The 13974-nt window shown below is 34.4% G+C and overlaps 1 protein-coding gene across 24 annotated transcripts in view; it reads left to right on the top strand.

Annotated features, from left to right (window-relative positions):
* Nucleotides 1-13974, top strand: part of Slc4a7 (solute carrier family 4 member 7) — a 113769-nt gene that overhangs the window by 32743 nt on the left and 67052 nt on the right. For 17 of the 24 annotated variants that reach the window (XM_087182173.1, XM_087182182.1, XM_087182186.1 and 14 more), the window contains exons 2-3: nucleotides 8892-8973; nucleotides 12416-12562. In XM_087182173.1, the coding sequence (XP_087038299.1) occupies nucleotides 8892-8973; nucleotides 12416-12562 (229 nt within the window). Of the gene's footprint in view, nucleotides 1-123; nucleotides 1589-8891; nucleotides 8974-12415; nucleotides 12563-13974 lie in introns of those variants that run through there. The other 7 variants (XM_021238665.2, XM_087182180.1, XM_087182185.1 and 4 more) reach the window with 6 other exon arrangements.

A 13974-nucleotide genomic window follows, 5' to 3' on the forward strand; every position in this document is an offset into this window, starting at 1 on the left:
TTTCTTTGATTATGCTTTGTACTCTGTGTTGCTACCTTGATGTTTTTGCTTATCATAGTTTTGTAATGTATTTTGAGTATGTGTTAAACTATGTGGTCCCTTTTTTTCTATGATTTTATTGGGAATTCTAGTTTTTATGGAAATTTCAAAGTCATTTACTTGGGTTGATAAAAAACTCTCTTGGGATTCTGAGAGACTTTGTAAATTTTTACATTAACTTTGAACAATGTATTATTTTTGCTATTTTGTGTATTTAAGTCTGCCACCCAGAAGAATGCAAGTCGTCTGTCTCATTTAATGTTTTTCAGTAAAATTTTAGTTTTAGATTAGATTTATTCCTGTATAGTTTTCATTTTGTCCCTATTGTATAGGTTTTTTTTTTTCCTATTTCTTTTTTTGTGGTACCAGGGATTGAACTTGGATTTTTTCCTATTTCTATTCTTTTTTTTTTCCTTTTTTCTTTTTTGGTACTGGGGATCAAACTCTGCTCCTTGTGTTTGCACAGCAGGTGGGCAAAACCACTGAGCTAAATCCCATGCCCTATCTCCTTTTTTATTCTTCCTCGTTGAGTTGAATTAAGTGAGAATCAGACAAGTATCTGCAATTACTTTAAAAGAGCACAGAAAATCTGGGTGCACCTAGATTTTTATAGAGACTGTAACCAAGTTAGAGTGACTGTAGGAGTACGCATGGGATGGAAATCTAGTTGTTGTAAACCAGATAGTAAAGAGCTTTGCACTAAAACTTTATTTTTGAAACTAGTTATTTTTCATTCAGATGTTATGTATATTGTATGTAATAGTTTGTCTTTTTAAGTGATCCTAAAAAAATTTCTTAGTTTTAATTCTGATGTGGTAAATCTAGGGATAGTTTTTATACACAAAGGCCTTTTGAAGTCTTCAGTAATTAAAAATTTAAAGAAATCCTAAGTACAAAAGTTGGAGGGGTGCCTCTCATTTCCTTTCTCCATCTTAACTGCTGTCTGTGTAAGTACTGTGATTAAAATGATAGTTATAAACCATAATATGATTTATTAATCCTGTTAGTAATATAGTTATAGATTGGTTTGCATAAATTTAGTAAAACTAAAAGAAGGGCAAAGCTGTCTTCAGATGAAATCATTTTGGGGTCTTTCCTGGATTAAATGAAAAACTGTTGTCAAAAGTTATTACACACACACATACACACTCATCTCTCTCTCTCTCTATATATAGATATAGATATAGATATCTTTAGAGTATGTTCTTTTTTGTACTAACATTGTGTAAAGATTTCCCTTGGAAACTGGTTGCTGTGTTCTTCTTTTAGTATTTCTAAATATATGTATTGTGTTACTTTCCAGATCTGTCAGTGCTGTGACCCTGTGTAAGTTGTAGTTATTAGCTTGGAAGATTAGGTAACTTAGAAGACAGTGATTGGCCGTACCATAAAAGTAACTTAGAAGAGTTCATCTCTGCAAAGCACAATGACCTAAATCAGTTATGCACTCACCATCCGTGGAATCTTCAAGGGATTTACTGCATTACATTATCAAAAGCAAGAAATTTCTCTTACTATGGAAAGATTTCATCTGGAAAAGAAGTTACCTGTATGTACTTAGTTAAGATCTTGTATTTTATTTATAAACAGACTTGAATCTTAAAAAGTTTACTAGTGAAACTTGAAGAAATGTCAGGCTTAATTAGCACTGGCTTAGAATAGTATCATCCTCTGTGTCCTTGGTTGTCAATGTCATCTACTGAAGAATAAATCCTGCTTTAAGTTAGAAATGTTTGTAACATCTTTATTCCTTGATAAGGTTAAATTTGACCCTAGTTAAAATTACTGAATGAGATTTTAAAAGTTATGTAGCTAAGAAATTGGGAAAGAAATCACTTTACCTGAACAGTTAAGTATATTTTGAAGCTAAACTGAAGTGTCATAATTTATGAGAGGTCTTACTTTTGGGGTATAGCTGTGTGTATTATATAATAGAAATACAAATTTTTGTTATGGATGCCCAATGGCTGTTTTAATAATAATTTTGTAAGTCTCAGGTGTCAAAGAAGATATATTAGGTATATGATATATTTATAATCTTTAACACTTTTTTCCTTATTAGTATGCCTTTGCTCTGCAAATTCTCATTTTTGGTCATTTGACCAAGTAAAGTATAAGTTGTACGTTTTGCTTTTCAGGTAAGATAAATGACTAAGAGGAACTAGTAAAATGTGTTGTGTTATTATAAAAATCAGTATATGATATATTTATAATCTTTAACACTTTTTCCCTTATTAGTATGCCTTTGCCCTGCAAATTCTCATTTTTGGTAATTTGACCAAGTAAAGTATAAGTTGTACGTTTTGCTTTTCAGGTAAGATAAATGACTAAGAGGAACTAGTAAAATGTGTTGCGTTATTATAAAAATCAGTTTCTAGCAAAACCACATTTGTTTGATTTTGCTTGGATTCCCATTTGTGAATTGAATTTTGACTGTCACATGTTGATGCTAGGCTTTTTTTTATAAACTGATTTAAAGTATTAAGTACTGTAATTTGTTTAAGCTTTAATTATGTATGTCAGAGGAATCTTTAAATGGATCCAATAGAAATTGTTAGGAAAGCATCATGTCCTTTGAAATATATTGAACATTCACCACATGTTTATTAGAGAATTCACCAGGACCAAATACTGGTTGGTGCTAGAATGTAATGATAAGCCAGAGTGACACGGCTCTTCCCTTCTACAGAGAGGGTTCTTCCCTTCTTGTAACTTATTATTCGGCCTGGGAGACAGGCAGTTGCATTCACTTGTACTTATAGATTATAGTATGTACATATGTTCTTAGTATGTACTGCAGAGATCTTTTTCTGTGTAAAGAACTCATGTATTCTACAGACCTGACTTTTAATTTTACTTCTTTCACTCACAGTGTGATCTTAAACAAGTCACTTAAACTCTATGTATATGTTTCATTTTTTATATTTTAAAAACAATGAATTGAACTGGGAAAGTAAAGCCCATTCCATATCAGACTATGCCTATTCTTTAGCTCTGGATGATTAGTATCAGAAGTCACATCTTAGTTGTAAATTAACTGATAAGCCAGACATTTGATTATGTTACGTCTTTTCATTCACTGATATATCCCCAATGTATGGAGTAACCCTCAGAGTATGCTTTCATTTATTGAATTTGAATGGATGAATTCTTTCGTTTCTAATTTTTAAGGAAATTAGCCTTCATTCACAGTCCTGTAGCATTCTTGGGGAACCTAGAGCATTGTCAAGGGGGATGAATAGGCAAACAGAAGACCATATGGCTGAGAGATATCCTCACTTTATTTTCTGTTGGGTTTCAGTAGAAAGATGTAGTAGACCCTTAAAAATATTCAGCTAATGATATCCCCAAGTGCACTGTGGATGAGAGGTCTTGGCAGAACACCTGTGGACCTTTTCCTGAAAAACATTCAGTGAATCTTGACAGTCCTCCCACTCCTACTCTCTGCAGAATGTCTGTACTTCTCTATACATTTTACTTATTAACAAGGTAAGAGGTAGTTATAAAAGAAGCCATTTTTGTAAATAGTTAAAAAAATTCTCATCTCTGCTATAAATTTATAAATAGTTGATAGCCCTAAAATAAAGGATTTCCATGTATGCCTTGATGGGTTCTGTGTTCCTATGCACTGGTTGAAACCTGGAGTGAGTTTTATAGAAACAGTGCTGTATTGATGATGTATAATTTTGGTAGAACCCTGATAAGCTTTTCCACTTGCCTTGTAAAGAGGCACCTCACAATAACTCGACATAACCTGAATCCTCATTGTTACTGGTGCCTGTTACTTGCCAGTATTTATGCCTCACACTTCTTTGAGTTCTGTTCTCATTTTTGTGCATTTTTAACTTTTTCTTCTTTGTCTGCCCTTGGAAACTTCATGAAATTCAAATTGTCTTTAGTGAAATTCAAATTTCAGTTTAGTCACGGCACTAGGAAAACTCATAATACGTGGAAGAAATAAAAGGCACCCCAAATTATATCAGTGCAGGACTGACTCACTCTAATCCTAAATAAATTATTTAGCTCCAGTTTCAAAATCTTACATATAAAATGGTTCAGTGGTTTGTATTCCCTTGCGCCACTTACCATAGTTTATTTAGGTATTCCTCTTTTTAAGGAACCATTGGGTTATTTCCAGTTTTTTCCTGTTAAGCACTGTTGCAATGATAACCACATATACATGTTATTTCATATGTGGAGATTTTAATCTTTCTCTTTTATCTTACATGGATAATTAACATGTTGTTTATATTATAGTACAGTGATAGTGACCTTATTTTATAAATAAAAATTTGAAATCAGGACTAAATAATTTCCTTAGGATAACATTGAGTCCACCTTGCATTGATGTCATTTGGATTTCTTTTTACTGTTCTGTGTTTTTGAGTTTTCCTCATGCCATTACCTTATTTCTTTTTAGGTAGACTTTCTAAGCAACAACTGTTGTAACCCATCTAAAGTTAAGAACAAAACATTGTGATGTCAGGGATAACTCTTGCTATTTTTGTCACTCCACTATATTCTTGGAGGTAAAAAAGTGAGAGAAGTCTTTTCTAGATGCAGTCTTCAAAATAATTCACATATTAGCAGATTGAAATTTGATTTTTTAAAAGTAAAAAAATGTTCATTGTAATAAAATGAAACACTGTAAGATTGTCTGTGCTCTTCGGTGCTTTCCATCAGGGTTTTAGCAGTCCTGTTTCTCTTTACAGAGATTTAGTGTGTGTTTACATTTTTTATGTAAACTTTAAAAAGACACAAATGAAATTGTTCTCCTCACAAGAGTATTAACTTACTCTTTTTTTTTTTTGGACTGTACTAGAAATTGAACCCAGAATCTTGGCACTGAGCTACATCCTCAGCCTTTTATTTTATTTTTATTACTTTTTTTTTTTTTTTTTTTTGAGGTGGCTTTCACTAAGTTGCTCAGGTTGGCTTGAACTTTTGATCCTCCTGATTCACTGTTTGATCCCAGAGTGCTCGGATGATAGGCATGTACCACACTCTTCGTCTTTACTTCTTTATTGAGAAATAATGGCATGTAGAGTTGTACTAAAATGGCAGGTCTTGAAACGCATGTATTTGTTTCATAAAAGCATTGTCCCCTTGAAGCACTCAATGGCTTTGTGCTCGGAGATTTTCAATATATAGCCACATGTGTGCTGCATCTTTGTGTGGTTCTCTTAACATTGGCCTTTACAGTAGACAGTTGTATCCTGCTTTTCTTGTTTTACAGTGAAACATTGGGTAAAGTTTTTAAGGGAAGGGAGAAATGCATATTTACCTCTTCTCCTTTTTTCAGTGTTAGTAGTGTTAAGATTTTTAAGACTTTAAAAATTTTAACTTTAGTTTATTATGCAAGTTACACATGAAAACATTCTACTTGAAAACTTCAATAATAACAATAAAATAACATGACTTTGTTTTTATTCAAACTTAATTTTCTTTTCCAGAAAAGAGCAGTTAACAATTTGATAAGGGTCCAATCAGACCTTTTCCTTTTTTATTTAATATAAATACACACCTATGGAAACATATATACATAGAGAAATAAAGTTTTGGTTTGGCATGTGAATTTTTAACATAAATGTGATCTTATATTATTTCTCTATCACTTGTTTTTCACTAATCTATCCTGACATCTTTTGTTAGCAGCACATTTAGATTTACTCTCCCCATTTTGATCTATTTCATGCTATTTCTTAGTCTGAGATTTCCTTCTTAGTTTACTTTTTCACTATTAGAAATAGTGAGTGGGAAAAAAAAAAAGAAATACTGGGTGGATATGGTGGTGTGTGCCTAATAATCTCAGCACTGAAGAGGCTGAGGCAGTGGATTCAGAGTTCAAGGCCAGCCTGGACTGTGTAGTGGGTCCCTGTATCAGAAAACCAAAACTAAACAAAAAACTTAGCACAAGGAAAAGGAAAGTTCAGAGAACTTAAATGACTTGCTCAAAGTGTCACAGATGGTGTTCAGTGCAAGCTGGGTAGACCATGAGAGAAAGAATCTGTAGCATCCTTTTTCTACTTGTGGCAGTATTTTTCTGTGATCACTGTTTAAAGGTAAAAGGTATTTGTATTTTAATTAAATATAATACACATTGTAGTAAAATAAATATTAATGAATTGTAAAGTAAATAATGGATTGTCTAACTTGAAAGATTTTTTTTTGTTTGTTTGGTTTTTTTTTTTTTTCCCCATATTTGGCATTGACTCCGCAGGGCTTCATGTATGCTAGGCAAACAACCACTCCATCACTTTCCTACCCCTTCAGCCTATAACTTAAGCAGTGTTTTGGGGGGATGTCTTGAGACAGAGTCTCGCTGAGTAATTCAGGCTGGCCTTGAACTCACTGTGTAGCCCAGGCTGGCCCCTCTGACTCGTGGTAATCCTCCTGCCTCAACCTTCTGAGTGCTGGAATTACAGGCATACACCACCATGCCTAGCAATTTAAGCTATTTTTGAGTGTTATTTAGCTGATTAGTAGTTAGTATATCTAGTAGCTATTTAGTATATCTGAATATATGAGTATAGCTGTATAAAAATAAACAGGGTTTTGTTTGTTTGAATGTGAGAGTTAAGTGTATTGTTTTGTTTCTTTTTCTGGCAATTGTGCAGGCTACAAGTTTGGAATGGGAGCAGTTAATCCTTTTTAGAATAAGATAGCGTGCTACCTCTCAGGATACAACTTTTGTCTGTTTTATTTAGAAGAGATCTTGTCTTTTGTACTTGCCCATGCTTAGGAACTAAATGACATGGAGTCATTGAAGGATAGATAAAGGTTTGAGAATGTGACTTGGTTAATGTACGGTAGTTATTAATTACTAATTCTTGAACTTTTTTGGCATTTGGTTTGGTTTCCTACTTTGGCTTTTCTTTAAGGAAGTATGAAGAACTATGCGGCAGTTTGATTAATCATCCATATTGTTGTCTGTCTTCTTAGTTTATCATATGACTTTGTCCATGGTCTATACAGCCTGCTTCTACTTATTTAAATATGGAGGCTTAGTAAGTCATTTAACTTCCCTTGAGTTTCCTGTATTAAATTGAATACCAAATGTTCAGTGTCATACACAAGTATATTTTGATATCTAAATCTATTTGATTACTGTTTAAATATCTAGCCTTCAGAAAGTAAGTTTGGGTATCAGAAGACCTGTATTTGTGTAATATATTCTGGTCCTGAGTTTTGAGTAGCATGTAGTGAAAGTTCCAATAGTAAGGGATTTGAAAATTTAAGCAAGTTGATTAAGTTCCTGGGTTTAGATAGAATTTGGGCACTGGGTTTGGATATCAAAGAATTATATATTATACTTTGCATGTTCTGAGAAGCCTTAAGTTTCATGCTCAGCTCTGCAGAAGGTCGTGCAAAGCATCTCCTTTCACAGGCCCAGCACCCCCATGCTGGCTCAGGTCTAGAGTTATCTGCAGCTGGGTTTAATCTGAAACTAGACTGAGACTTTCTGAAGGAAAGACATTTGTTCATCTGTTTGGATTTGTGGTACAGAATTGTGCATAATAAGTTCATAATATGTAGTTGATAATTACAGTGTTCCTTATTTTATTTTATTTTATTATTTTATTTTATTTTTTTGGTACTGGAGATTGAAGTCAGGACCTTGTGCTTGCAAGGCAGGCGGTGGAACCACTGAGCTAAATCCCCAAGCTATAATAATGTTCCTTTTAAAAGCTGTTAGAAGTTGAAATGGGAAACTAAAATTTTATTCTTTTGTTTTTGGTGACAGGGTCTTGCTGTGTAGTTTAGGCTGGCCTTGAACTTGCAGTGATCTTCCTGCCTCAGCCTCCTGAGTACTAGGATTATAGGCGTGTGCCACTATGCCTGGCTAAAATTGTATTCTTTTAAAAATAGTCCATGAAATATTTTACAATAAATATCTTTACAATACAATTTTTTTAAGCTGAAGACTGGAGCAAAATTAAAAGATTTATAAAAGTGAAAGGTATACACAACTGAAAGGTATAATTTCCATAGAGTTTGATGTTTGGCGTAGTTTTTGTTTGTTTGTTTGTTTGTTTTTTGGTACCAGGGATTGAACTCGGGTCCTTGCGCTTGCATAGCAGGCAGCGAAACCACTGAGCTAAATCCCTGGCCCCTGGCATAGTTTTTTTTATGGGTTTCTAAAAAGTTCTTCTAACCTTTTATTGGCTTTTAGTTAACTTCTAAGTGAAAGTGGTATTGCATATCGAGTCCACTTTTGATATTTTTGTGTTTAACTATAATCCAATCCAATATAGCTATTTTAATGTAGAAGATCTAAGAGCAAAATTTCAATAAGAATATTCTATGTTGACACCTAGGGATTCCCCTCACACCAGATTTTCATCAGTTTCTGGTCCTGGAATGGCTTTCTATTGAAAATGAAATAGATTATTTAGTACCTTCTGCAGAAAGTCATTGAAAAATATTTGCCACTCAATTTTTTATTTTGTTTTTATTTATTTATTTTTTTGTGGTCAGGGAGATCAAACCTAGGGCCTTGCCCCTGGACAACTGAGCTATATCCCTTCTCCCTTAAAAATTTTTAAAAAAATTTTGTGACAGGGTCTTGCTAAGTTGTTCAGGCTGGCTTTGAACTTACACTTCTCTGGCCTCAGCCTCCCAAAGAGCTGGGATTACACCATGGCCAAGCACCACATTGGTTCTCACTGAGATTTTTAATAGTCTCTATGGACTTAAAAAATAACCTATGAACAGACCTTGAAAAGAATGCAGTGAAGAATTCATTTCTTTGAGAGAAAACAGTCTGTTTCATACTTTTTGACAATTTCAAATGTTTGTAGTAGGTCTTCAATGTTTATTGATTTTATGAATAAATAATAATTTGATTTTAGGGTCCTGATGAAGAAGCTGTTGTGGATCTTGGCAAAACCAGCTCAACTGTGAACACCAAATTTGAAAAAGAAGAACTAGAAAGTAAGTTTGTTTAAAATAACATTATGCTTAGCAAATTGAGTTTCTAATTAAGGTTTGTTAGTGTTCTTTAAGTTCTACCTTCCTGGTTTTTTTTTATTTTTTGGTACCGGGGGTCGAACTCAGGACCTTGCACGTGCAAGGCAGGTGCCGGCCCCACTGAGCTAAATCCCTGGCCTTCTACCTATCTGTTTTTTGAAACACTTTTTTGTTGTTGTTGTGAGGTACAATATGTATTTAGAAGAATGCTGAACATTTTTCTAGTATAGTTTCAACCTGCAGCAAACATTCATATAAACATTAGCTGTGTCTAAAATTAGACCATTTCTGAGTTATTTACTCTTTGTTAGGAAAGTATTCTCATAAGATGTATTTGGGAAAGTCTTTCAGACTTTACAGATAGTTACCATTACTTGGAAAATTGAAGACCACAGTTACAAAATCAGTTAATTCTTTTTTTTTTTTTTTTTTTTAAACTACTGGCAGGCTTGGTAATTTGTGTTATGAGCAAGCTAGAGTGCCAGACTAATAAGCCATATTTATCATTATTTGTCATCTAAGTGCTTGTTTTATAGGTCTGTTACAGCAGCCTTTTAAAATGCTGCAGTAACCTCTGTGCAGCAGTGTAGAGCAAAAGGTTTCTTTCCTGACCGGGAAGAAATCTTGGCAAATGGCTTCTTTTCTTTTTCCTTTGAAATCATTTAATGTTTACAGAATAGGCTGCCAAGATTGTATGGAATATTCTTGTGTGTATATCACCCAGGCTGTACTAATGTCATCATGTATTTGTGAAAATACAGGTAACATTAGCTAATTGCTAAGTTAATTAGTAATTGCTAGTTTACTATTAATTAAACCACAGGTTTGATTTGGAATTTACTAGGTTTTTACCCTAATGGTTTTTCTGTTTCATGATTTAATAGATCCTACAGTTCAGGATCCTATAGTAGTACTTTTAACTGTCATGTCTCCCTAGTCTCTTCTAATATTTAACAGTTTCTCATTCTTTCCTTGTCTTTCATGATCTTAGCACTTGTGAAGGGGACTGCTTAGGTATTTCCTACAGTGATCCTCAGTTTGGGTTTGTCATGCTATTATGAGATTATGGATGGTGGACTGCAGAAGGAATATATGCATCTCCTCGCATCTTATTCTTATCCATGGACTTATGCTAGCACCATGACTTACTGTTGATACTGAGGCTGAATACTTGGTTAAAGTGCTATTCATGGCAAATAATTTGTAGGTATTTTGGGGCCTTTTAAAGAACTGCTTTTTTTGTTGTTGTTAAAATCTGTGATAGCTGGTTTTATATCAGACCATTAATTTGTTGATTTTAAAACAGATGAAAAGAGACATAAGAATTCTCATTAACATGATTTTTTTTAAACCGACAAAAGTAACTTCAGAAATCTATGCTTATTAGGGATACTATACTTATTAGGGATACTAGGCTTATTAGGATATATTATGTATTGTAACAGAGGACACTGAAGCTAAAATAAATGCAGAAATACAAGGTACAATCTCCTAATTATCGGATTCTAGTCTCTTGTTACTTATTTTATCTCATCTTTCCAAACTGCAGATTCTCAATTTATTTTTATTTTGGTGCATTGCAATTTTGTACCAAGACCATTAGTACTAATTTGAGTAACAGCTTTGTAATTCCAAGTGCAGAGTGATGGGAACTTACTTTATTCTGTATTTTTCTTGGTGTTCAGCAGGAAACAGTTTCGCTAAAATAAAATGATAAAATCACAGTTTTATTATAGCATTACTTACTAGAATACAATTCACAGTGTAAAATTTACCATTTTACAGTGTGCAGTTCAGTTGCTTACTTTCACTATGCCATACAACCTTCAACCATCATCCTCTGTCTGTCTGTCTGTCTCTCTGTCTCCCTGTTTGTCTCCCTCCCTCCGTCTCTTCCTTTCTTTTTCGGTCTTACTGGGGCTTGAACCAGGGCCCCTTCACACTGAGACACATTCCCTAGCCCTTTTACATTGTTTTTCTTACTTTGAGACAGGGTCTTGTTATGTCACTAAGTTCCCCAATCTAGGCTCAAATCCTATCATCCTCCTGGCTCAGCCTCCTAGAGTGCTGGGATTACAGGTATATGGAAACATGCCTGGCCCAACTAATACCACTCTTAAACCCAGAAATATTCCTGTCATCTTTAAAAGAAACTCTGTATAATCAGTTTTTAAATTTGGAATTTCTGGTAAAATGTCTTTTCTAATTGAGATTTAATTTCTGTAGACATTTATCGAGTGCTAAGTATGTGCTAGGCAGTGCTAGGTTCTAGATGTTGAAACAAATAATTTTAGTTCAGTATGTGTCCATAAATTTGTCCATTTTTACTTTAAAAATTGCTTTGGGGGGGTACTAGAAATTGGACAACAAGAGCTCTACCACTGAGCTGAAACCCCAGCCCTTTTAATATTCTGTTTTGAGACAGGATCTTGCTAAGTGTTTCAGGCTGGCCTCAAATTTGTGGTCTTCCTGCCTCAGGCCCTGGAATAGGTAGGATTACAGGTGTGTGTCATCACTGGCAGGTGAAACAAGACCTCAGTGTCACCTTTTTCACCTTAGCTGGGAACATGAACCTCGGGCAACATAATTTGCTCTTCTTGCATGTTCACAGATGACCTCACAATCTTCATGAATATTGATTTTGGGGTTACAAGGATGTTTTAGTGAATCAGCAAATTTGCAAATATAGAATCAAAAAATGTTGAAGATCAACTGTATGATTAAATCTCATCTAAGGATGAAGATTTTCTTAAAGTATTTATTTTCTGACCATCTTATGGAATCTGTTGGGAAAAGAGTGTGATTAACTTCATAATTCGCTGTATTTTTCGAATTTTGTATATAAAGACAAAAAGCAGCTCTATACCAGATATTTTTTGCATATTGTACACTAGTTGAAAAGGTAGTCCATGGCCCTCTACTCAATACAGAGAGAACCCTGATTTAAACTGTGTAAAGAAATTAAATTCTTGCCTCTCAGTAGTTGACATAAAGCTGCTCACTCTCTGGTTCCCTGATTCAGTTTTATTTAATGGGCGAAGACAGAGACTGTCTTGTTTTGGTCAGAATAGAAAGTTAGGATAATGCAGCATCAGTAGTAGTGTTTTCTGTTCCCAAAGCATGGAACAGCTATATTGTTTTTTATTTATTTGTGCAGCTTCTACCCTTTAATTGGAGTATTTGGATCATTTACATTACTGTATCTTTTAGTAATTTAATGTTGCCCTAGGCATAACATTCTGTGTGGTGCTCTGTAAAATAAGTGAAGTAACTGGACACAGTACCATTGTTAATTGTTAATTTGTATGCAATTCTTCATTACCAGAGTAAATTCTAGTGTACTTTTGTGAATACCATACTATTCCCTTTTGAAAAAGTAGTGACATATTTCTGAATCTGTTAATAGGTCACCGAGCAGTATATATTGGTGTTCATGTACCATTTGGTAGAGAGAGTCGTCGACGTCACAAGCATCGTGGACACAAACATCACCACCGGAGAAGAAAAGATAAGGAATCAGATAAAGAAGATGGACGGGAATCTCCTTCTTATGGTAAGAGAAAATAGTTGTTCTCTTTAACAATTTAGATTCTTTCCTGGGAAGTATCTTACATTGTGATTATATCTTTTCTTTTAATAACTGCATATCTGCAATAATTTGGAACTTTACATTTATTAAAGTAAGATTTTTTTATAATTAAATATTTGGTAAATAGGTTAAGATCTCCTTAGCGTAATTAAAAAAAAATAAGGTCTTTGTTTCTTCATTGTATTCTAGGCTTGGAGTTACAAAAGTTAAGTCTTGTCATTTACCTTCATATTTAGTAGAGTTTTATTTTCTTTTCTCTGCCATATATTTCACTGTTTAGATATGTGTGAATAGAGTAGGTATCTGGAATATTAAGGCTTCCGGGATGCACTGATGTTTTTGTTGTTTGTTTTGTGCCCTTTTAAAACCATATTTTTTTTGGCTGGAAGATCTTATCCACTAGGCTGGTAAAGTTATGTAAGCTGCACCACTGTTGGCATCTGTGTGCTATGCTAAAGCTAAGTTTTTGTGAAGAGACATGGAATGACAAACTTACTGTGTATAATGTAGCTACAACATGAACATAAGGTACCGATGGCCACGTTTTGGTTTTTTTTTGGTACCGGGGATCGAACTCGGATCCCTCCGCTTGCAAGGCAGGCGGTGGAACTACTGAGCTAAATCCCCGGCCCCGGCCACGTTTTTTTATTAATTATTTGCGATGTGGCCTGCTAGGTAGCCAGGCGGACCTTGATCCTCTTGCCTCAGTCTCCTGAGGGCTGTGCTTGTAGTCGTGCACCATTATGCCTGGCTGGCCAGGTAAAATATCAAGTAGGCTTTGACATGTGTTCCTGTGTTTAATCTTCCCAACAGCTGTTTTTTTCTCTCTTTTTTTAGTTCCAGGGATTGAACCTAAAGCCTCATACATGCTAGGCAAGTGCTCTTCTACACTCTTAGCCATTTCTCAACAGTTTCAAAGAGATATTATTATTTTTATTTTATAGATTAGGAAACTGTCAGAGAGACTAAATAGGAAATCTCTTAACTTTTGCTAAGAGACATTGATAACCTAATAAAACATTAAATGGTCATGTTGGGCTGTGGGTTTAGCTCAGTGGTTCCACTGCCTGCCTTGCAAGCGCAAGATCCCGAGTTCGATCCCAAGTACCAAAAAATAAATAGATAAATGGTCACGTTGCTGGCAGAGGTCATGTAGCTAGCAAAGGGAAAATGAATACTGAATTTAGAAAACATCAGTAGTCAACTTTCATGGTATTAAGTAATTTAGAAGAATGTTTCTGTTTCAGGTGATGTACCTATCCACGTTAGGGTATGTTAGGCTCTTATGTGAGTAGATCAGTGTACTTCTGTTACTCATATTGAATAAAAAGGAACATGGCATTTTCAGGGATGAAAATAGTTAAACTATGTTTATA

The sequence above is a fragment of the Heterocephalus glaber genome, unplaced genomic scaffold, assembly GCF_053883595.1.
Source record: "Heterocephalus glaber isolate CG9 unplaced genomic scaffold, H.glaber_assembly_v1.0 deba00001472, whole genome shotgun sequence".
In the NCBI taxonomy this organism is placed as follows: Eukaryota; Metazoa; Chordata; class Mammalia; order Rodentia; family Bathyergidae; genus Heterocephalus; species Heterocephalus glaber.